The following is a 23,470-nucleotide window of genomic DNA, read 5'->3' as shown; positions in this document are numbered from 1 at the left end:
TCCATATAACAATGCCCCACCCTAATAACTAGGTTTGTATGTCTGTCAAGAAACGTTTAGTAAAAATCGAAATGTGTGTAAACTGCCGCAGCTGAACTTCCGAATAAACACGTTTGGCAAACGTTTGTATGAGGCGCAGAGATCAATAAAATGCAGTTGGAGTGCAACTGTCAAACACGTGTAGCAAACGTAGCAAACAGTTGCGAAGGTGGCAATAGAGAAAAACTGATTTTAAACGTTTATCAATTTGAAAGCTTAGGTACATAGGTTTTCAAATAAATTTTGTTCTAGCCGGAATGCCTGTTATCGTTGGTATAAGTGTCAAATAACATTTAAGGCTCTGTATAAACCTACCCCTTGGTGTGTATAAAACTATCACACCCAAATAACAATCATGGTTTTATGGCCGCCTTGAAGCCACACTTATAACTCAGATTGCATGAAATAGAAATCATGGTTTCGTGCATCGGCGGGTCCGGGGAAAGTTGATACAAAAATTGAGCCGTATTCTTCCAATATCTTGAAAACCAGAGATTGAATTTCATTCCATTTAAACCGGTTATTAAACAATAACTATGAAATTAAATAATAAAACCTACACTCAAACAAATTTAAACGTTATGCCTATTGATTTTACACATAGATTTTTGCAATTAGCGGAGGCAGATACACACTATTTGCTGACAAATAAACCTAATGTGTGTTTTTATAAGACTTAATAATCTTACATTCACATTCCATAACTATAAGGTACATAAAACCCGATTCTATAACAATACGCACATATAACTTATGTGTGCGCATACATAGTTTATAAAGTTGACACATAGAAGGTATGTGTGCGCGTAATAACATTAGCATTTCTTCTTCAAATGGATTTTGAAAGGTTTGAAGCAAATAGAATTAACGTCTGGATTTTTTTTCAGTGTACGTACGTCGCCGAAGAAAGCAATTTTTAATCTACTATGTAAATCTAATAACGATTAAAACAGTTTTGTTTGAGTTACATTACTGGCCAACCAGGTTTCGAGAAAATCGTATTTAAACTTTTGAGTGCGCTTGGCTATTCGAACTTTCTTGCCTGTATGTATGTCATCTTACAGACCTTAAGCCATTTTATATCAATAAAATGATTGTGATTCCAAAATTGCTTTGTTGCAGAAATTTTGATTTATAAATATAAAATTTAAATCAAACATTATGTTATAGAATTTTCTACTTCAATGGTTGATATTGTGACGTCTTTTTTGTTTGAAGCTAAATGAGTTGAAAATGAATTGAATGCAGCGGATGAGATGAATAATGAAACAAATTTGATTTGTTTTTGCTTTCTTGAAAGATTAAAATTTAAAAACAAATATTCACGAAACCGTACCTATTCAGCCCACAGTGCTCAGTGGTGAATATGCCGCACCATTCTCGTTGACGCAGGCTGTCGAGTAGAAATTTTTCGTATCGATCAGTACCAAAAGACAACTGATACCGGAAAGCCGGGAGTGCAAACATCGTGTAGTAGAAAATTCCATTGATGTTACTCAACATTCTGAAACGGGTCGATCACAGTGCCAGGAACAGCAATCTGCCGATTTGTCGTAGCCTTTGCAAACTTCTCATCGCCAAGCAGCAGCAACCACAAAGCCAAACATTTGACCAACCACTAGCTAAAGGTAATAGGGCACAGCACTAACTGGATAAAGTCCAGTTGGCTGTGTGAGAGCGGGGAAAACGTGCCAAATTCATTAATTCTGCTGGGCATACAACATTCAGTACTAACCGCACCTACCTCAGCGACAGGAGGAAGTTTCACATTCCCGAACTAATCGGCAAGGACCTCGCCAAACTAATCTAGCACTTGCAATCTCACACTGAATACATCTTTTACCACCCACTCATCCGCACATCTGCCTATAACCTGTGTACGTGTGGTTGTGTTTGCGTGCATTCTTATGCTCGTCCTAGTTCATGACTAAAAAAACATAAATCTTCACGATGCTAACAATCGCCGTTGTAATTGCCAGGGGTGAGTTTATGTCTCGATATGTTTTTTTCCTGATGTTAGCCGTCTATTACTAGGATTGATCGAGTCGTGTTAGAGGCTCGCTTGCCGTCGGGGCATGTTCCGTGTGTAGTTTTTTTTTGCATAATATGTATATTTGCGATAAAGTATAAGCTAGTATAGTGATAGAATCAAGGTCGGTAGATTGAGAAGGTAATGGCGTGTGAAAATTTGCCCAAAATAAGCGCAGGCAATAGGATTCTTGAAACGGAAAATCGTTGGAGTGATGCTCGAAGATGTCCTCAGCACATTTCCCATTTGACGCTACCTTCTAAATTTATCATCTTGATATAGAACAGTGTGTCGGTGTGCGACAACCGACACATATCAGCATGCTGTTAGTGGTGAATATAATTGATAACCACTCACTCGTATTTGTAGTGGTAAATATTGGTTTATATCTCTTGTACCGTTATCGTAGTGAGTTTGTTGAGCCTGAGCGTGTTTTTGCGTTAGGGGTACGTTCACAAAGTGTTTTGTTTTGATCCGTATTTACTGTATGTTTTGCCAGCATTGCGAACGTCGACGGAAAAGCATGCTCCATATGCATGTGCCGGGGGTAGCCGTGGTAGCTAAAAGGCATAAATCTTGAGCGTTTTTTCAAAACGTCATATCTGCAATGAGTTACTCTCTTTGTTTACTTTCTCTTCTGTTAATAATTCGGTCATTTTAACATTTATCCCTCAACTCTTTGCATAATATGCTAGTTAAAACCACCGTCTTTCGATCTGTAGTGTAAAATAAGTGAAAAGTGTTATAGTGATGCCGTAAAAATCGAAAGAGAAAGTAAACAGAGTAACTCATTGCAGATATGGCGTTTTGAAAAAACGCTCAAGAAATACATCGTGCGTACTCAACATTTCGGTTTGATTAAACGTTGTGAACCTTGATTTTTTAGTTTTTTCGCACTAAAATGAGAATAGTTATACGATAAGCAGATTGGCGTATTTCATATCAACATTGTCAGTTTTTAAAAAATGACACATACGTAGTGGTGATTCTGTTATGATTATTTTTGGTCCAGTAGATGTTCGCAAAAAAACTTGCTGCACAGCGACACCCGACATGTGCGTGGTTCATAAATTAAAATCTTACCCTTCATTTCTGGTTCACCTCACCCAGCCAGAATCTATAAATAGAAAAAATTGCACCGAAAGTTCATGTATCGTGCCAAACCGTTTTATTGTATATGGTTTGCAACGTTTCGAAAATGGATACTTTTATGCATAGAATATAAGCGAACTGTAACACAGCGATCAGAAGAGAAAGTTTATTCTAAATCACAAAAAAAAATCTGTTAGCTCCGATCTAGCTGAGTTGATACTTCCACACACTGAATTATCTCTACCAAATAATATTATCAGCTTCTTGTGTCTTTTGCCGAGATCTGAACAGCTGATATATTAGGTAACAATTTTTTGCTAAGATCTAAGATAAACGTAACGTTTAGTGTGTCAAACATGTCGCTAAAAATCAGTAAAGCAGTTACTTTTTAGAGCTTCAAATTGAGCTGTCAAAATGATTCCAGTATATGAGCGTTTTATTATATAGATTAAAGACCAGCCCCCGATTTTTTTCCCCCAATGTTTTGTCTACCCCCGATTTTATATACCCTAGCCAGCTTTTGTCAATTTCATTTGAAAATATGTTAAATCGGCTCTAGCAGACGAACCAAGTAAAATTCGATTAAATCATTTTTTAATCATATTTTCCTTATCTCAAATATTTAAAATCTAGACCTTTAATTCAAAACGACATATTTACAATGAGTGACTCTCTTTGTTTACTTTCGGTTAATTAATCGGTCGTTTTAACATTTATCCCTCAACTCTGCATAATATGCTAGTCAAAACCACCGTCTTTCAATCTGTGCTGTAAAATAAGTAAAATGTGCTATAGTGACGGCATAAAAATCGAAAGAGAGCGTAAACAAAGAGAGTCATTCATTGTAGATATATCTTTTTGAAAAAAAAAAACGCTCTAGAAATATGCAAAATAAAAAAATGTTTTTTTTAAATTTTGCATTGGTAGACCCCTTTAAGAGTAATTTACGCAAAATAATTATAAAGGGATATGAGACTATGTCTATGGACTAAACACATATATTTGAACAGCTTCGGTTTGTAAAAAAAGAAAAAAAATATGTCCCGATTTTGACAATGCCCCCATTTGATCAGCCTAAAATAAACAAAGGGGCTGATAAAAACGGGTCGTCACTGTACATATTCATACAATTCATTTCATTTATTTTACACATTATATTTATTAAATACGTTTCTTTCGTTTAATACACATAATTCATGAATTCATTTTGCTCACTTTGCTCATTTTATTCATCTTATTCTACTTATCAATTTTGCTTATTTTATTACTTTAATGCATTTTATTCAACTGCTTACATTCAATCGTTCTTTTAATTTCGATTATAGAGGTTTTAACCTTCGGGTCATTCACTTTGTTTTTCGGGTTATATAAATCTTTTTTAGAAAAATCTGACCCCCTGCGCGGAGTTGGGAATCGAACCCAGGTGAGCTGCGCAAGAGTTAATCGACTTACCAACTACGCTTCATCCATTGTATTTATTTCATACATTTTATTCATGCATGATTTGGTCCCTTTTTCATTTGCATCATTTGATTCCTTTAAAATTTTAATCATTTTATTCCTTTTCATTCGTTTTATTATATTGTTCGTGTTATTCATTTTTATCTTTTTGTTAATTGCTATTTTATTTATTTTATTCTTTTTGTACTCTTTAATCATAGTATACATTTTAATGTTTCATAATACTAAAGTGCATTACATCAATACTCGCATACGCGAAAACCGAAAATTTGCAACATTCATGTAATTCCGCCAACACCTTAGATGCTTTCCTTATTCTTCCACTCGGTTAGACGTTCACTTAGAGTTAAGACACTCTCAAAAATGATTTTCTGCTGTATGTAGTTCTGTATTCTAGCATAGGTAACAGGTGTTTTACTGGCATAGATCCACGATCCACCGGCATGATCTCGGTGTAGTCCGTTGCTGTGAACAATTCTTCGTGCTGGAACGCTTTTATGATGGTATAAAACTTTACCATATCCTCACTTCAATTGGCTATTCAATTTATTGTTCTACCCTTCAGTTAAGTTCAATGTTCAAGGAGTGTTGTTGAGAAGATTCGTACTCATATTTCAATCTTCTGGCGAAAAACTTGGCTTCGATCTCTTGGTTGGATCGTTTTAATTTATTTTTCCAAAAGCGTAGTTATAAGAGATGTACGTTGTTACCGATTTCCTTCATAATTCAAGACCTAGAGGCATTTCTTAGGGATCCATGAAAGTCAAGGATTAGGATTGCTATAAATCCAATTGCATTTTGAAGCTTTTGGCATATTGAACCATCAATCTTAACTTCTGTATGCGACTAGACCAGATTTTTGAAAGATGAAACAACACTTGCCACGATCTCGAATCGGTCAAGTTTTTCGAGGGATCCAGGTCGATATTATGCACATTGTTTTTTTTTTTTAATTTGAAGACGCAACTTTATCTGGGAGTAAAATATGCACAATAGATGCAAATTTTCGGCCCAGTCCATTCCCAACCTACAAATTGTAAAAAATTGCCAGAGGAAAATGTTCCATCCAAAGCAGTGGACTCAGACTAATTCAATCTTGCTAAATTGTCGATTTGTTCTGAAGACTGTTCCGTTGGCTAGTAAGAAATTTATCCCATCGAACTTTTTCATAATTTTTTTTTCAAAGTTATTGAAGTTTGTTTTGGAAGCAAAGCCGCTCCTCTTTGTCTTAAGTAGACTTTTTTTAAGATGCCTTGGATATAGTTGTTTGGACCTTCAACATATGGTCACACCTCGACAGAAAATGTGGTGAAAACAGCCAAATATTTCAAAATAAAGCCACTTCCACTGAATTTCTGAAAATCTTCCGGGTCGAATACACATTCCACCAGGCATAAAATGCTCCGGTGGATGCCATTCCGTTAGGTTTCTATCAAACTGGAACAAAATGCCAGAATAATTCTGAAGGGATCCGTACCAAAACCATCGCAATATCTGCCGGACGGAATAATTGCAAAAGTCGAACAAAGCTCTGGCAGGAGTCGAACAAAATTGTACATTTCTGGCAGCATTCTTGCTGAAACCGAGTACTACCGGTTTGCTGCCAGAATTCTGATAAAAGCACACAAATTCTATTCAAAACAAATTTTGCTAAATAGGTAGAAAATCCTACATATATTAAAAAAACCGATCAAAATACTAGAATTCTTGACGTTCTTAATGAACTTGAAACAAGATGTCGTAGGTTCACGAAGCTTGGTGATTTACTTTCATTGGCCAAAATATTTTTCATTTATATTTCTCGAGAAAAGCACCAATGATTTACCGACTACAAACTTTACACAACAAGAAAACCAAAGCATTTTTCGGAAGGAAGCGAGCCTGTTGTTAAAAACAACGACTTCGAGCTAAATTTATAATAAGATTTATGTAACTGTGCTGACGGTTTCCAGTTAGGGAAAAATTTATTCTCTAATAATATTTTTCTTTATCCACATTTTGGAATAAGCTTTTTCTAAATGTTGTTCTGTCAAGTTGTCCCTGGGTTGGGGTGGTCCAATCGACACAAAAATTGGGATCCTAGGTGAATAATACTTTAAAAATTGGTTCAAATTCTTGAACGGAATGTCGATTTCAAACTTGTATTTTTATTGGTCACTGTGCGGCATGCCGTTTATTCATCGTTTAAGAATTAAATTAACTTTTGCGATTGGAAAAAATGACTTCGTGTGCATATTTTACCAAAATGGCAATTTTACTGAAGAAACGCTTTTACTAGAACTAAAATGCGAGAGTTGTGAATGCCTCAGGGACGATTCCTAATGACAAGAGTTGGCGCTGAGCGAATTGACACGGAAAACAGTCACTGTTCGAACAAAGGAATTTAAAATACTAACATTAGCGCCACCACGCTAGAATATACCAGATAGAGATATAACCACAGATAACAGACATTCAATTTCGAATAAGTTATCTGAAACACGTTTGGCAATGGTTTGTGTGATCGATGCAATGTAGTTAGAGTGCAGTTGTCAAGCATATGCAGTGCATTTATTTATTATGCACATTTAACACTAACGTCTGTTCTCGGTAGAATTTTTGATTTCAATAGAATTATTCACAATTTATTATTTGTAAGGTGGACGATCTGTTACTCCTATCGTAAGTCTCGATAGGATACTATGTTTAGCGAGAGTTTTAAAAGTAATAACTTTTGAACGGGTAAAAACGGGCAACCAGCTCTAGTTGCAATTAGAAGTGTGAAAAAATATTGTTTTTCAAAAAATGTCCCATAGCTTCGAAAATACTCGAGATAGGAAAAAATATGCGGTAATGAAAATTATGTATTTTGACGATTGAAAAATTGGAATATATAAAACTCGTAGGAAGAATAATTGATACGCGATTAATATTTAAACAAATTTTTCGGGGTCATCCAAATATAACGAGCAATAATTTCTAAAGCATTCAAAAAAGATCTTAGTGTTTTCAGCAAAGATATTCACGAAAGCAATCTCAACAACTTTTCTACAGATCATTTCTACTACCAAAAAAGTTATTAAAAATCTCGCTTTTAGGATGGTTGATCACTAAAGTCACAGCAGCTCATGACAGATCTTGCTATTTTTGATGAGTATCCTGAAAACTCAATAACGTAAACTCAGACGTTTCAACGTAAACAACGAATCACTATTTGAAGTACCATATTTTTCAAAAATTGCCGAATTACTTCGAAAATTCACGATATCGGTCAATACAAGTAATATACGAAGTTGTTCATTTTGATCATTCAAATAATTTTACGGAACATATCCAACTTGTCAGGATGATATTTTAAAAGTTCTATTAATGAATTGGCTATTAAGGAGTCATCCATAAAAACAAACAATAATTTTGAAGATATTAAAGATAAAAGCTTTATGTTTTCAGCAAAGCAGTTGGCAAAAGTTTGCTTTACAAATCTTAATCTTAATATATGAACTTGCAAGAAAGTTGTTAAATATATCATTTAGTGAGGTTCATCATAAAAATGATAACACCCTATGAAAGGGCTTATAATGTCCACAAATCCCTCCGAAGACGTCATTGATCCAAATTTAGCGACATAGGCTTGATTAATAGATCGCACGACTTTGGCAAAAACAAACCGCTGTGTACATGTGTGATTTGTCCGCCAAAATACCCTAATCTAATCTAATTATTCGTGTACATTTGCATACACTATTCGAGGCGTTCTCGAAGAATGGTCAGGAATAGATGCATGAGCGCAGTATTGTTGAAGGTCAGTGACGAAAATGACATCATATTCGTTAACGTTGCGGACCAACCGATCAGTGCCGGTGGGATTCGTTTGTTAATAGATATGGGAACGGTGAGGTTGCGGAGCATTTAATGACGTTTTTATTATTAAACAGGCAATTAAACGACACTAATTCTGGATGATTTGTGATGTGATCCGATTGAAACCCATTAATCCTAATTTTTCTTTTCTTTCTGGATGGATAACTCAAGAATGCATGAATCGTTCAGATCTAGTGTTGTGTTTTTTAATAAAAAATATTTGTGGTCTTAAAAATTTCCGTTAGTATTATTTTCCAAAGCTTTTATAAAATGTTTAGGGTAAAGTGCCTATTTTCAAATTATCGCGGAGTGTGCCTCACTATTTCATTATTTACTCAGCCTCCAATCCATGAATGCGTAAAAATCGGCATCAGGGGCTTTGCTTTGTTGTTAAGAACCAATATATGAACACAAACGCCCTGAAAACGATAAAATACTCGTGTTTGAGCGCAACGAAAACTCGAATAGAGTGTCCATATTGTCGCAATACCATTTAACCCAATGCGTTGAACAAAGATGGCAGACGTTGCTCTAACCAACGGCTTCAAACGGATAGGGTACAAATAGAAACAAGGTTCAAGTTTTTTCTCGGTATAGGATAATGTACCTATTTCCACCCTGTATCTATTATCACTCTATTCCATTTAAAGCCGTTGGTTAGAGCAGCATCCGCCATCTTTGTTTCACGCATTGGCTCAATTGGGGCATTCGATTAAAGTTTTTGTTAAAGGCGCATTTCACTGTTATCAGGCCATTTTTGTTATTATAGTGGTTCTTAGGAACGAAGCAAATATGTTGATGCCAATTTATATGCATTCCATAAATTGTAGTCCGAGTAATTAACGAATTAGTGTGGCACCCTCCTTACAAGAGTCAAAATTGGTGCTTTACTCCTAAATCTAAATCTGAAATAAATAAAATTTAAAAAAATATTGATTTATGAAATATTTATATGAAAACTTCTGCATACAGAAATATTCCCAACTGATCCGCTTATCAGAATTTTTCATAAATCGGCATTATCCAACGCCAATGTTGATAAATGCTGGATTCGCGCTGGAAAAATCTTGCAACTATTTCAGTTTTTTTTTTGGAAAAAAGGCTCTAAACGGGTTGAAGAATCGGATTCAGACTAAATAGTATTTTAATTATTTCAAGGTTGCGCACATAACCTTAAGCCCATGACAACAGAGAACTCGTTATACATATTTCAAAACAACTCGTCGCATTGGATGAGTTCATAACATAAATGATTTTTGAGAAGTTGCCAATGTTTTGGTAGGGTACTTGCTCTCCAATTTATCCTGGTCCCTCTATTCAACGAACCTAGTTGAAAACCTTAGCTACGATAGCGTCAGCTGTCTACACAATGAAAATAGAGGTGTACTGCCTATAATCGCAAGTCCGTCGCGGGATCCCGTAGAACATTGCACAAACATGTGAGTATGGGCTGTGAATAGAATCAACGTGAAACAAATTGCAGATCGTATTCAAACCTTTCTTAAAATATTAAATTTAAACCAGTGTTTTCCTGTAAATCAAAAGGAAAAAGTCATTTGGAGTGAGATGAAATCGACATGAATTAGCGTTGCTACAGTCAATAAGAAAACCCGATTTCCGGTTTTCGAGAATATGAACTAGTTCCAAAATTCCTTGCCGTGTCACGAAACACTCCATCTGCCGGGATCTAAAACCTAAAACATTGCGTCTCATGTATTGGACACCTTCACTTTAATTTCGTCAAAAATGCACAACGAGCCTCTCGACATGCCGCATGGATGTTAGCGAAAATACACATGATCTGGCCTAGTTGCGCTGTATGTTTCTGTCCTGCGCAGATCTACAATCGACTTCTACGCAGACTCGGTCCGCTTCGGCCCTCTCGGCTTACTATTCGAGTTAATTCGCTCGGTGCCATGTAGGTACCAACCGTGCCAACTTTTTCCGTGATGTGCCAGTCATACCGAAGCATTTACTAAAGCCGGTCCCCGAGAGAGCCGGAACTGCACCTGCCCAGAATATCAGGCGCCTGCAACGTGGTCAAGTTTTTTACGACGTAAGGTCTACAGGTTAAAAATAGCTGTGAATCGTAGTTTGTTTTTGTTTTTGCCGGAATTCGGACTGTTGACGGTGAGCCACTTCCTTTAGCTATATAGCAGTACACTGATTGGTAGTATAACTTAACCTTCCACAACCCACCTTTGCCTTCGGGTGGGTTGCTCATTCTAAAGAGCAATTTATTTTTAGAAGAACGTTACTACGTTTCCAGATACTCCAAATTGATCAACAAACTCATAGCGATTTCTTTGTTCTCTAACGTACGCCACAACGCCTTTTATACGAAAACCAACTTAACACCGAAAAGTTACGGGTTGTAGAGGGTTATTGAAAAGAGATAAAATATGACGAAGTTTTTTAGAACTAAACTTTTTGAGCGACTTAGTGAAATGTCACATTACCCCTCTAAAGACAAATGTCTTTCGTTGAATTCCACTATAATAATAATAATAATAAAATGCACTTGCATTTCGCCGTCAGAACAGATACTAGCATTTCGATTATGACTCTTAGTCTTCTTCAGTGTTCATGATTTATCATTGAAGAAAACTATACATCATAGTCGACATACTAGTGTCTTTTTATTGTAAAATGTAAGTTATTATTATAGTGGAACTAAACGGAATAATATGCCTTAAGAGGGTTAATGACGGGACAGCAAATTAGTCATTCGGGGACGGACACGAAAATAAAGCCAATAAACGCTTCTAGACTGTGTATTTACGGTTGATTGACATTCGTTTAATCGAGAAAGGACGAAGTCAAGAAATATTGCGTGTCAGACGTTTTCCTTGGAGTCGTTTCCGTTAGTGTCACAGTAATTGGAACACTAACAAAGGTCTTTATTTCGCTGCATGTTTAGTCGCTTGCTTTTAGTTCTTTTCACAAGTACCGGGGCTTCATTAGATAGTGATCCGTTGCCTAAGTCAGATTATAAGACTATTATAAAGAGATATTTTTTCTTTTTAAATCAAAAGCATTTTCGCAACTCACCAGTATGGTACGACAAGGTCCCCGCCCTCTGGTCATTTGTGGCCCATCTGGGTCCGGTAAAAGTACCCTGCTGAAGAAGCTGTTCAAGGAATTTCCAGAAACGTTCGGTTTCAGTGTATCACACACGACAAGAAAACCACGTCCGGGAGAGGAAAATGGTGTCCACTATCACTTCGTTTCGGTGGAAGATATGCAGGCTGCCATCGAGAATGGAGAATTTATCGAGACTGCCGTCTTCAGCGGGAATATGTACGGCACTAGGTAAGTTCCCCAGGCTAGGGTTTTGTAAAACATTGAAATTGTTTTTTTTTGTTACAGCAAAAAGGCAGTGGAAACTGTCCAGCATCACGGCAAAGTGTGCGTTCTTGATATTGAAATTGAAGGCGTCAAGCAGGTTCGGAATTCTGAGCGCTTGAACCCGCTGCTGGTCTTTATCAATCCTCCTTCCATTGCCGAGCTGGAGCGTAGACTGCGTGGACGAAAGACTGAGACCGAGGAGAGCTTGCAGAAACGATTGAATACGGCGCGGGTTGAGATCGAGTATGGTAAGTGCTGGTGGGAACTTACGTGGGCGTTGAATAGTTTTCCATTATCTCGAATTCTCTCCACTCATTTTTATCTTATATACTTGTTAGTAGAATAATTTATATGGTAAAGATAAATGCCAAAGATAGCTTTTTTGAGATTTTCGGGTGGTTTACCAGAAACTGTTGTAATGGCATTTAATTAGCAAGGGACTGGAAGGTGAAGTATATTTTTCAATATTAAGAGCCATAGTACTCAAGGGAGAGCAAGGAGTTGAAGAAAGGAAGTTTAGAAAAGCGTGAAATAGGGTCACATGGGCAATCTTAGAGTTTCCCGGCGACTTAACCTTGTGTCTGCTACCGCTTTTAGCATTAGAAATGCGATTAACTTGAGTGTGCGGCATGTCCGGACGTGCGTAAAGTAGCTGTGTATTTCATGCTGTCGGAAACGACTCGGTTCTTATTCGTGACGCGTTGTAACGTCACGTTACATTATCGGTCATAAAACAATCATCTTCTAGTATATTTAGTTCTTGTTGATTCAATTTTTCGTGACATATTGTCTACTTTCCGAATCTGTAATTAGTTTTGATGTAAGCGTTGATTTGATAAAGTTAGAGCATATTTAATGTATGAAGATTCGTCAAATCGTTGTAACGTCACGAAAGAATGTCATTAGAGAATTTTATTAGGTCAGCGCTGTTTACTTTTTCTGACTGAGATATGGGATCACTTTAGATTTTTTATGTCTCAGAAAGTGCTGGGAACTCATTTTCTGCGTTCAGGCTTCTGAGCTCTGGCAGTTATTTTGAAGGACTTTGAAGACACCTTCTGGTCTTTAAAACGATGCTTAAGATAGGAAATGTTCCTATTCTTTCTATTGCTTCTAATCCATAGAATTAGAAGATGTTCCCTTCTGGGGCTCGCCAGAGTCGCATTCGTCAGTAGACAAGTTAGTATAGATACTCGTGGAGACCGCTTAAGTTTTTCCTTGCGCTATTTACACGCTGGACATGTCAGGAGATCATGTGGATTTCCCCCACAGTAGGGACACTTTTCAATATCCCTTCCACAGGAATCCATCATATGATTCTCACTGCAATTCCCACAACGAACTTTATTGCTACAATGGAAGGCTGTGTGTTCCAATAGTTTGCAATTAGTGCAGTTCATGATCCGCGGCCCAAAAAGGCGAACAGGAGAACAAACCTCAAAGAGAAGGTAGTTAGGTAGAGCAGACCCAGCGAAGGTCACTAGTTACCTGTGACTGAGGTTGAATACGATCGTTTTTAGTCTATTGCCTTCACTAGCTGATGTGTGGGGTCTTCAAAACAATCAGCCCCGTGCGTCGGCAGATCCCCTCAATTCAAATCCGAATAGGACACCATCTATTTCAACCTGGTCTACTAGTACATATTCTATGTACTTCATAAAAACATTACGAGTAGTTGGATGTGGGACACATCTGTGTAAGTTGCAGTTTCATTTTCACCTTTTTCAATTATTCTATCTCGTGCGCTGAAGGTGTACGTCTAATGAGATGCGATTGTTTTCTTGTTTATTTCGTGGTTCACCGATACCACTCATCCGGGGGAGAGAGGCGGCAAAGAGAATTTGCTCTTTCTGCGATGTATAAGCAATAAGGTGGTCCAGGTAGAATTAGTTTGTTTGCTTTGTTGTTACCAAGCGGGGCATTTTTTGGTTTCTGGTCTGTATGAAATGAGAAGGTAAACTGTAGTTGATCTTCTTACAGCAAAGCATATAAAGCAACAGTTTCCTAAATCATCTTAGCACCTCTATGCATCCCATCCATTTGAACACATTAATTAGAGCAGTGTCTTCTATTTCTGTTCCGTTCTACGCATAATTGTCCCATGTAGATAGGGAATCCCATGGAACATGGGATAATTAAGCTTATAACGGCAGCGCAAGTATTTTACATTTTCCAGACTAGATTTTTCATTGTATTATTTCTTGGGAACGAGGCAAAGATGATGAAACCTATTTAAGCGCGATCCAGCGACAGTTAATCGAGTTATCAACGATATAGTGTAACATCCTGACTAAAAAGATGAATAAAGGGTTCGTCTACCCTGATTCACTATTTGTCTATACATGTAACAATTAGCTAAGCTATTTTGGTCAGTGCATTTTTAGGGTAAATGCTTCTGGATTTGACCTTTTTATACTGGTTCCACAAGACGAAGTGTTCTGTGGTATCTGGTGTCTAAGTTCTTCATCGATATCAGTACCCATCACATTTCTTACATGTTAAAACTGGATAAAAGTGAATGCCGCGGAGCTAGCTAACCCCAATTTGCACTCTTAACTCTTCGGAAGGTGCAAAAACGATTTGTCAGAAGAAGAGTGAATTGCACAACTCCACTATGCTGTGAGGGTAGTGAATAACTTAGCCTTAAATTTAACTCATTTTCGAATTACATGTTCTTCACAGCCAGAGTATCTGGCTGCCAACGACTGACGATCGAAATATACAACTTTGTTGTATATTTCGATTGTCTCTTCGTCTATATCTTTACTTAATTTTCTGCAATAGGTGAAACACGGTTTCTGTAAAGATGTGATGTGATGTGATATGACGCCAACATTAACTCAAGTTTTTTCTAGTGTATGCGGGTAGACTTGTCGTAACTCCGAAATAGATTATCGCGAGACCTTCACATAGTTACTGTTTTCGTAGGGAGGTTAAAATAAGATGGATGGACCCGCAAGCAGAAACACTTACACACATTCCGCGGGTATGAGAGATTCCCTTACAACAATATCCAGTCAAGGTGCGTCGCACTCATTTCAGACCTACAGGGGGAAACGGAAGGTTCCATTCAAGTGATTCAGGTTGGTAATCCACGCCATCATCAAGTCTTCCAGTTGTAAGGTACCCTTATGCTGCCCTCCCTCCCCATGTCATTTCATACATTTATGTTACAGAATATATAATATGAATGTATGGTTATGAATATAATAATAAAAATATTTCATGTACGCATAAGATGATGATCCGCAAACACGGTTTCTCTAGTCACCACAAACGTATTTAGAAAAAAAAACTAATTTTCGCACAGCTTGACTATCACATTTTTTAAAACACTTTGTGCTCATTTCTCATTACAGGAAACACTGCAGGCAATTTTCACATCGTGGTCCACAACACCAATCTGAAACAGGCATACTCCGACCTGCGGGACTTCATTGTACGCGAGCTGGAAACTCAACAGAACCAAGGTATCAACGTTACATTGAACCGTGTGCCCCAGAATGATGACTAAACACAGACAGAGTGCGTTATGAGTGCATTTATAACTGTTTATGTAGGATCTGTTATCGAGGGTCGGCGATAAATTAAAGGCCATGTGGAACGTGCCGCTCTTCGACCTCCAACATGATCCTGTAACCTGTTTTTATTTTTAGGTCAACCACAAATTTAACATCTGCGCTAACCTAATCCAAACAATTTTGATAAAGTTAACCCTTGTGAACATTTACAATGCTGTATTATACGCACCATTCCAACTATGATTTTGCAGATTAAAACTCTGCGCTAACACTAGCTACTTGCAAATTAGTCTCAGGATTGCAGCAGTTCTATCCTTACACCGTACATGAGATCCATGTGAAAATGGAATTACACTATTATACAAATTTTGGGGTAATCGCTTTAAGTTAAGAAAGAGGATGTTTTCTTATTTAATTTTGTGCCGTTGAACACGAAAACAATGTTCATTTTTTTTTCGAAAGGAACGTTATGGAGATCTTTTTGACAAACATGTTTTGGGTACTTCGTCAATGTCTCGCGAAATAAAAAACATCCGGTTGAAATAATAGTTTCAGTTCGAAAGGTGATGTGGCCTTTACAAAACTGTTCAACATATTGTAGATCGAATATAAATTTATTGGGGTTTTAAGCGACCAAAGTTGTAAATTTTTTGTCAATTTTTAAAAATTTCACGTTTAGTCGTTTTCAGCGCCATATGAACCTGACTGTTTGATGGATTGCCAATAGATGACGCAAATTTGAAGCATTTGTGAGACTTTTTAATATTCTTCTTCTGCACCTATAGACATATAAATAAGTTACCAAAATATTTTGCCTATAATGTGAATATATTCAATGTATCAAACATGTTACATCTATTTGAATTTGAGTTTGAATCTACATCTATAAATATAACAATAAATATGTAAATAAGTTTCTTTCAGAGAAGCACTGCCGGTCAGTGAGCGATGAATTTCATTCACACTTTTTTTTAAATTCCGCATTTCGAAAATGCTATATGTTTTGATTTTGGTCGCTTAAAACAATCTACACATTTGGGTTGAGCACAGTTGTAGATTTTTTTAATTCCATTCAGTGTCACAAAAAAACCGTGGGGTCGCATTGCGTTTAAAATTTGTATGGGAAAACATGCTTTATTACATTTTCATTTCTAGAGTATCCAGATTTTATCCTTCTTTTCTACTACGTATGTTAGATTGAGCAAATGTGTTTGAAGAATTCACGTAAACAAAGCAACTTGACAATATTTCAGCTCGAAATTCTTCTTCTACTTATGAGTATGATAGCGGCCGCCCCACTCCAACTTCATCTTTTTCATCATCTGACAACATTTATGAACTGGGGTAATGCATTTGAACCATTTTCCAGAACGTACAAATTCAAAAAACTACGAAGTTATTTCAGTTTGGAGTCTGACTAGCCAGTGGCGTAGCCAGAAATTTGGTTTGGAGGGGGTTTTGATGAGAATCGCAATTTTTTTGAAAAAATGCTAAAATTTAATATGAGTTTGATAAATTATTGAAAACTCAAAAACATAAGTAGTCTAACAGATGTCATTTCAGTCTACAAACAAGAAGGATCAACATGGAACAGTTTTCAAACCTCTATAGATTATTTTCTTGTATAATATGTCAATGAAGTCAAAAATTGCGATTTTTTAAAGTGGGATAAAAGATCTAAAAAATTTTCAACGTTCAAGATCACCTAATATAATAATCCTTGACTTTGAAGGTTTGACAACTTCGGGAAGTTATCAACATGAAACAGCGCCTGCTTTGATATAGAAATTTTAGTGATTAACTCTCATAGAGGTAATTATGGTGAATTAAATTTTCAAAAATATTAAGAGACATGGTGCCTTTAGCAAAGTTTTTGATAATGTCATTTCAAACAATTTTGTTGAAAATATGAAGGCTACATGAATTCAACATATAGGGATTTAAATGGACTGGGCCTGCTATATTTCTTCTTAGTGAAGAAAAATTTAGGTGAAAACTATTTTTTTCTGCGCTACGGATAAAATTGTTTGAAACAATCATTGCGAGTTGAGAACACAAAACCTATAACTAAATTATGGATGGATGGAACTGAAACTTGCGTTTCGACTTCATCTCATCAGAATCCGACACTAACTTGGTGGGCGGACTAAGCTTGAGCCGAATTGATGCTAGCTCCTGAAAATGGAATCACTCTTTGTGTTTTTGAGTCCTTTTAATATCTGGGAATTATTTGTTTTATGTCCAATTCCCTTATTTTTTTGTAAGCTTCAAAGGCACCTTGAACGCAATGTGAATTTATCATTTAATTACCGCAGAAGAGATTTATCAAATACAGTAATTTCAGAATAGCTTGTTGTAAAGGTTTTCTACTACTATATTTCGATACTCTGAATATGTGGGATATTTATGTCTTTGACAAAGTTGTTTGAAATAGCACTTTCGAAAACTTTGCTGGAGACATTAAGTCTCGACCCAAATTTGGTTGAAGAGTAATTCTTGTCTATAATTACTTCTAGGAGGATTAACCGTCAAAATTATTCTATCAGCAGATGAACAGTTTTACGTTTTGAAATTCTTCAATGTTACTTAACATCGAAATTTGGCAGTTTCGAATGAATGTGATCGTGACCGTTAAAAATTTATCGAGCATTAATTTTACTTTTCTTTATTAGACAACCTCACAACTTGCAGTACTAGTACGTAGCACACAAAATTTTAGTACGCCATTCATTGAATCCTGCTAAGAGGCTATTCATATAGTTGATAATACAACAAAAATCCAATGCTCATAAAACCGATCCTGACCTGCTAGAGACAAAATTACATCAGCTTTCAACTAGTTTCTGAAATGTTATTCTTGTTGTTAACCATATTGAATTGTTGTCTAAACTCTACACAATCTAAAAAAATACATTTTCAGCAAATGTTGAAATGTATGTAAGTTTTCGGTAAACAAGCTTATGTTTTATATGCAATCAACCTATTCAAATTTAGATTCCCAAAATTGTCTCTAATCCATAATTTGAAGCATCTTTCCAAAAATGAGCTCATAATAATTCAGACAGTTATTTTATTTTACATTGAAGTAATTTGACAACTATGGGATTTTGGCTAAGAGATAAGTTACAAGATCCCCTTCCCATAATTTTCCAAAAGTTCTCATGACGCTTTAAACACAGTTCTCAATGTAGTGATCAGAGAATATTTTTCCAAAAATATTTTGTGGAATATTAAATTAAATTCGTCAGCATCAATTTTTTTTTCAATCCAATTAATTTTGGTTTGGGGGGGGGGGGGTTAACCCCCAACCCCCCCCCCCCCCCCCCTCCCTGGCTACGCCACTGTGACTAGCAATGATACACTGGCAGTGTTGTTAATATAAATGATTTTCCCCGCTTAATTAGAACTATCAGACTTTGAACAGCTCTAATTTTGTTCATTTTAGAACTATTGTTCCTTCGGCAAAGTTGTTGGATAAATCCTGATAGTTTTATTTAATAGTATAGTTTTATTCAATTAGTTGCATACTGCAGAAAAAACTGTGGTCTATAGGATTGAAAAGGCAAAAGGGTACGTTTTTCCATATAAATTTCAAACGCAATGCGCTACGCCGGGATAAATCCTGATAGTTTTATTTAATAGTATAGTTTTATTCAATTAGTTGCATACTGCAGAAAAAACTGTGGTCTATAGGATTGAAAAGGCAAAAGGGTACGTTTTTCCATATAAATTTCAAACGCAATGCGCTACGCCGCATAACCAATCGACTTCAAAATTTGCACAGTTATTTGAGACACCAAAAAATATGTCGAGAAAACGATCATTTTGCCCCACCCTACTACAAATATAATAGCTCACTAAATCCTTTCGACTTCGTATTGATCGTGTAGTATTCTACCCATATTTTGACCAATAATTAAAAGAAACGTTAAACACGTCTTCAAAAAAATATCAAAGTTTTCTTATTTTAAAAAGAAAATGAATATTGTTTTCTTGCTCAGCGAACCAAAATTAGCCTATTATACCATTTCTCACAGTTTATTTTTGTAGTAATCTAGAAATTAACGCTAAACCTCAAAATCAAACACTACTTAGGGTGCTTAGAAGGAACTATCGTGTTTCACAGCAGTAACGTTGAAAAAAATAACGTTCCTCGTCCTGGTGAATTGGAACGTGGTACTGTGCTATTATGTAGGCACCTATTATATAGGGAAACTTCGATTCGAATTTATTCCGTGCAAAGGTTCAACCAAACGGGTGCATTTGGGGATATTGATTGTTTCACTATTTCGTAAATGTATACACTCTGTTTGAATCTTACAAACTATTTTGTTATATGTAGATTTTACTAAAATTAACAATAACTGTATGCATAAGATTTAAATGCTTTATTTAGTCGAAATGTACATTCCAAGAAATATGATTTTGCCTTTTTGATACTATTATCTACTTTTTTATCCCTTTTTAAATCGATTAACTAATTTTATCTGAAAGCGCTAAATATGTGACTAAAAGAAAATACATCTTTTCATTTAAGTTAGTAAAACCCCTAACTAAATCTTGTATCATTTTGCAATCGTACGATTCTAGATTTCGCAAAGTTTAAGTTAGTTCCATGGGCTTTGCTAAATTAGTAATAGACAAAAATGGGTAATTTTTCTCCCTAGGAATATTAAATTAACTGCATGTTTTTTTTACTAAAACAGTGCTTGAGTTTCAATAGTTTATCAGTTGCCTGAAAAGAGATTATAACTACTAGAGGGAGCAGAGCGCTACTGTCTCCATGTATTCACGGACTGAAACATGGGGTCTCGCTCTAGCATGTTGTATCCCATTACTTTGACATGTGTGTATCCGATGCAATATGTGTCAAACTAATGGGCCTATCCTATGTAAGAGCGAGATGATAAATTATCAGTGTTAGCAGCGACATGCGACCTCTAGTAGTTATAATCTCTTTTGTTGCCTGTTTTGATGGTTTGGTTCATACCTACTTTCCTGAAAAAACGCCCATTGATATTGTATTCATTTTATCAACATTATTCGAAACGTTCTATGTACTTTGTGTCAATGAGAGCTTCTCTTTGTTTACTTTCTATTTGATTGATAACTAGATCCCTTCAACGATCCCCTGAATGATAGAGACCGGCAATTTATTGGAATATTTGATGTTGACGTCGTAATAATCGAAAGATAAATTTAACAGAGAAAGGCTCTCTTTTGCACAGAAGACCTATTAAAAAAAACGCTAGAATTACTGTGATCGTGCTCCTTCATAATTATTATCCGACACGGAGAATTTTATTCAGTCGTCTATAGCATATTTCGTCTATTTGTCCCTCTTTTCTTCTGCTGTAAATTTTATGCATTGGACATATTCGGTCTATTCACTCATTGAATGTTTACTTGAACTATATGGCTTTGTATAAAGTCTCTATATGCAAGACCATAATTTCTCGCGTGGTTTTTGAAAAGGACCAATACGCAAGCTGTCAAAATTCACTTTGAGTAGATATTCCGGATAAACTATTGATGGCAGATTATAAATCATAGCAGTAGACGAAAGACATCCATTCTCGGCTAGTAACGGTTTGTCCGGAATTTTCTTTCAAAGTAAATTTTGACAGTATGCTTATTGGCCGTTTACAAAAAACACGCGAGATTTGATGTTGGAAACGATCTCTCCCTGAAAATGGTCATCGGAAGGATAGTCCCTCATAAAATTACAGCAGAATAAAAGGGATGGAAATAGATAATATCCGAACTCTGTATATTTCTAGATAAACATGTGAAAATGGCATAAGTGCAAATGAGAGTCTCTGTGTTTACTTACTCTTATGATTATTTTTATTATTATTATCACAAAACTTTTCAACATTGTTTCAATAAATATCAAAAGACTGATGTCGGCTAGCATATTATGCTAATAGCAAACGTGGCGAGTCATTGACGGAAGAGAAAGTGAATAAAGAGAGACTTTCATTGGGACTTATGCCCTTCCCAAGAAACAACGAAAGCTGAACAAGCCTTTGATACGAGAGAATAAGCTAAAGAAGAACCGTACAAGCCATTGCCTAGCTAAATTGTTTGATGGGTTTCCACGTGTTTGTCTAGATTTGTATTTCTCAGTGTACGGAAAAAACCTCCGTCACCGTTCTATCTTTGTTTACATTTTCTTTCTTTTCTTTTCTCTTTTTTTCCCAACACTATCTATGAATGAATCTATTTCATCGAACGGTTTCCGTTTTCCCGTTACTGTTGAAAACTTACAACAGATAATCTTCTCATACCTTCGTTAGCTACCGGATGTAAGGGTTATGAGTCTTAAGTATTTCGATACATAATCCATGTATGTCATTACTGCTTTTTGTGTAATGTCAACACGTACACGTACATTTAAACTGAACACTTTTTTCACAACATGATGAACTAATTGTAAGCAGCCACAAAAGTAATCTAATCCCACTGAAACTATAGCTGTTAGACAAATACAAATTTACTCCTGAAATTAGAAATCAGTAGGGCCGCTGGTAATAAGCGGGAGATTGAGGAATGGATTTTGAAGCTAAAAATAAATTAAATGCTGATGGGAAACTAATTGCTTTTTCGTTGTTAGCAATAATGTTTAGGCTTTATAGATTCACTTTTCGTCCTGCTCTCTTATAAAATGAAAGCTTTTCTTGTCCGCCGTGTAACCAATCGAGAGGAAGTAAGGTGCTAGTATTACAAAGTCAGAGGCCAGGTCACAGACAGGAAAAAAGTACACAGAAGACCTGTCCGACAATTTATTATTTTATAATCATATTTTTGCTACACTCAGTTTTGGATCACTGTCGAAGAAATCAATACAGAATAAGTAGTAAGTCTGGACGTAGTTAAGGTGTTGTTGGATCATAAGATCAGTTAGTTCTCTTCAAACCATGGTCCTTTAGCAGGCATCAATAAATGACGTTGTGCTTTCAGTAACTGGAGAATGATGAGACTGTTCTTTTTGTTGTAAGAGATAATATCACTGCTGTATACTGCCGTTCTACGCATAATCGTCCCATGTATATAGGGAATCCCATAGAATATGGGACAATTAAGCTTATAACGGCAATATCGGGGTACCTCCCATGACAAGGAGGAAGGAAACAGTTTTAGGATTCAAAAATCTTTTATTTTCAACTCATTTACAATTTTTTTCAAGACGAAAAAACGAAATGGCACCCGTGGTGACATTCTGTTTAAGGTTACACAGTAAAAAAAATCTTGTGATATCACATCAAAATCACTGCACATAGCTCTTTAGATTGAGTATTGTGTTATTACACGATTGAATGCTACACTAGAAGACGTACGCAAAATAATGTAATGAGTAAGATGTGTAGGAAACCAGTGTGCTAATCTCGATGTAATGGCTATAACGATGGGATGGCGAATGACATTATGACAAACCACGTAATACCGAAAATGGCGAACGATGTAACGACAAACGACGTAGTAACGTCACTTAATATCCGAATAAACTGCACTTGCCATAGTCTGACACTCAAAATAATGCACATTGAACGCACTAAATACGACTGAGAACACACGAAAAGCTTAAAAACTAATGTGAGCTGTAGCGAAACAAGAAGATTCATGTTAGATAAACACACGCCCATTACAGCCGCCTGAAATTTTTTCTACGTGTTGAAGTCGCCTTCTACTCGCACTAGTAAATTGCAATTGTTCATAGGAGCAATTAGCTGAAAACATGTAAGCTCTTTCTGTCTACTTTTCATATGACAACAAATTTAAAATCAAAGCTTAGCGTGTTTCTTAAATCTGTTCTATTCAGATAACTTTTGCGGTATTGATTTAAAACTGAAGTAGACTTCAGACAATTTTAAGATTGTTTTATGGCGAGTATCTAACTATTATTGTTGAAAAGTCATGAGCGCTTTTTCGCCAAAAAAGGTTTTTTTTTGAATACCAATATCACTCATTGGGGCTACCAAAAGATAATTCTTTTTGAACTGACGAATCCAACATTTTTTTAAATTTCCCATAATTGATTTCTAAAAATCAATTGATACTATAAGTAAAGTAGAATGGGGTCCAATAGGTATGGGGGTACACTAGGTATAGGGCATTATCTTTGCTATGTTATTGCAGA

At 36.1% G+C, this 23,470-nt stretch overlaps 1 protein-coding gene across 5 annotated transcripts; it reads left to right on the top strand.

The window, feature by feature from the left end:
* Nucleotides 1–1,443: 1,443 nt before the first annotated feature.
* Nucleotides 1,444–22,310, top strand: LOC131688431 (uncharacterized). 5 transcript variants are annotated; one of them, XM_058972645.1, is made up of 5 exons: nucleotides 1,445–1,667; nucleotides 11,497–11,773; nucleotides 11,831–12,057; nucleotides 15,169–15,279; nucleotides 21,606–22,310. In XM_058972645.1, the coding sequence occupies exons 1-5, from the start codon at nucleotides 1,529–1,531 to the stop codon at nucleotides 21,656–21,658; spliced, it is 807 nt and encodes a 268-aa protein (XP_058828628.1). In that variant the 5' UTR covers nucleotides 1,445–1,528; the 3' UTR covers nucleotides 21,659–22,310. The 5 variants fall into 5 exon arrangements, with proteins under 5 accessions (XP_058828630.1, XP_058828628.1, XP_058828631.1 ...); XM_058972648.1 differs by having other exon boundaries at nucleotides 1,525–2,020; XM_058972649.1 differs by lacking the exon at nucleotides 1,445–1,667 and adding an exon at nucleotides 10,400–10,591.
* Nucleotides 22,311–23,470: the final 1,160 nt, after the last annotated feature.

This window comes from Topomyia yanbarensis, chromosome 3 (assembly GCF_030247195.1).
Source record: "Topomyia yanbarensis strain Yona2022 chromosome 3, ASM3024719v1, whole genome shotgun sequence".
Lineage (NCBI taxonomy): Eukaryota > Metazoa > Arthropoda > Insecta > Diptera > Culicidae > Topomyia > Topomyia yanbarensis.
This window is presented reverse-complemented; position numbering and strand designations above follow the sequence as displayed.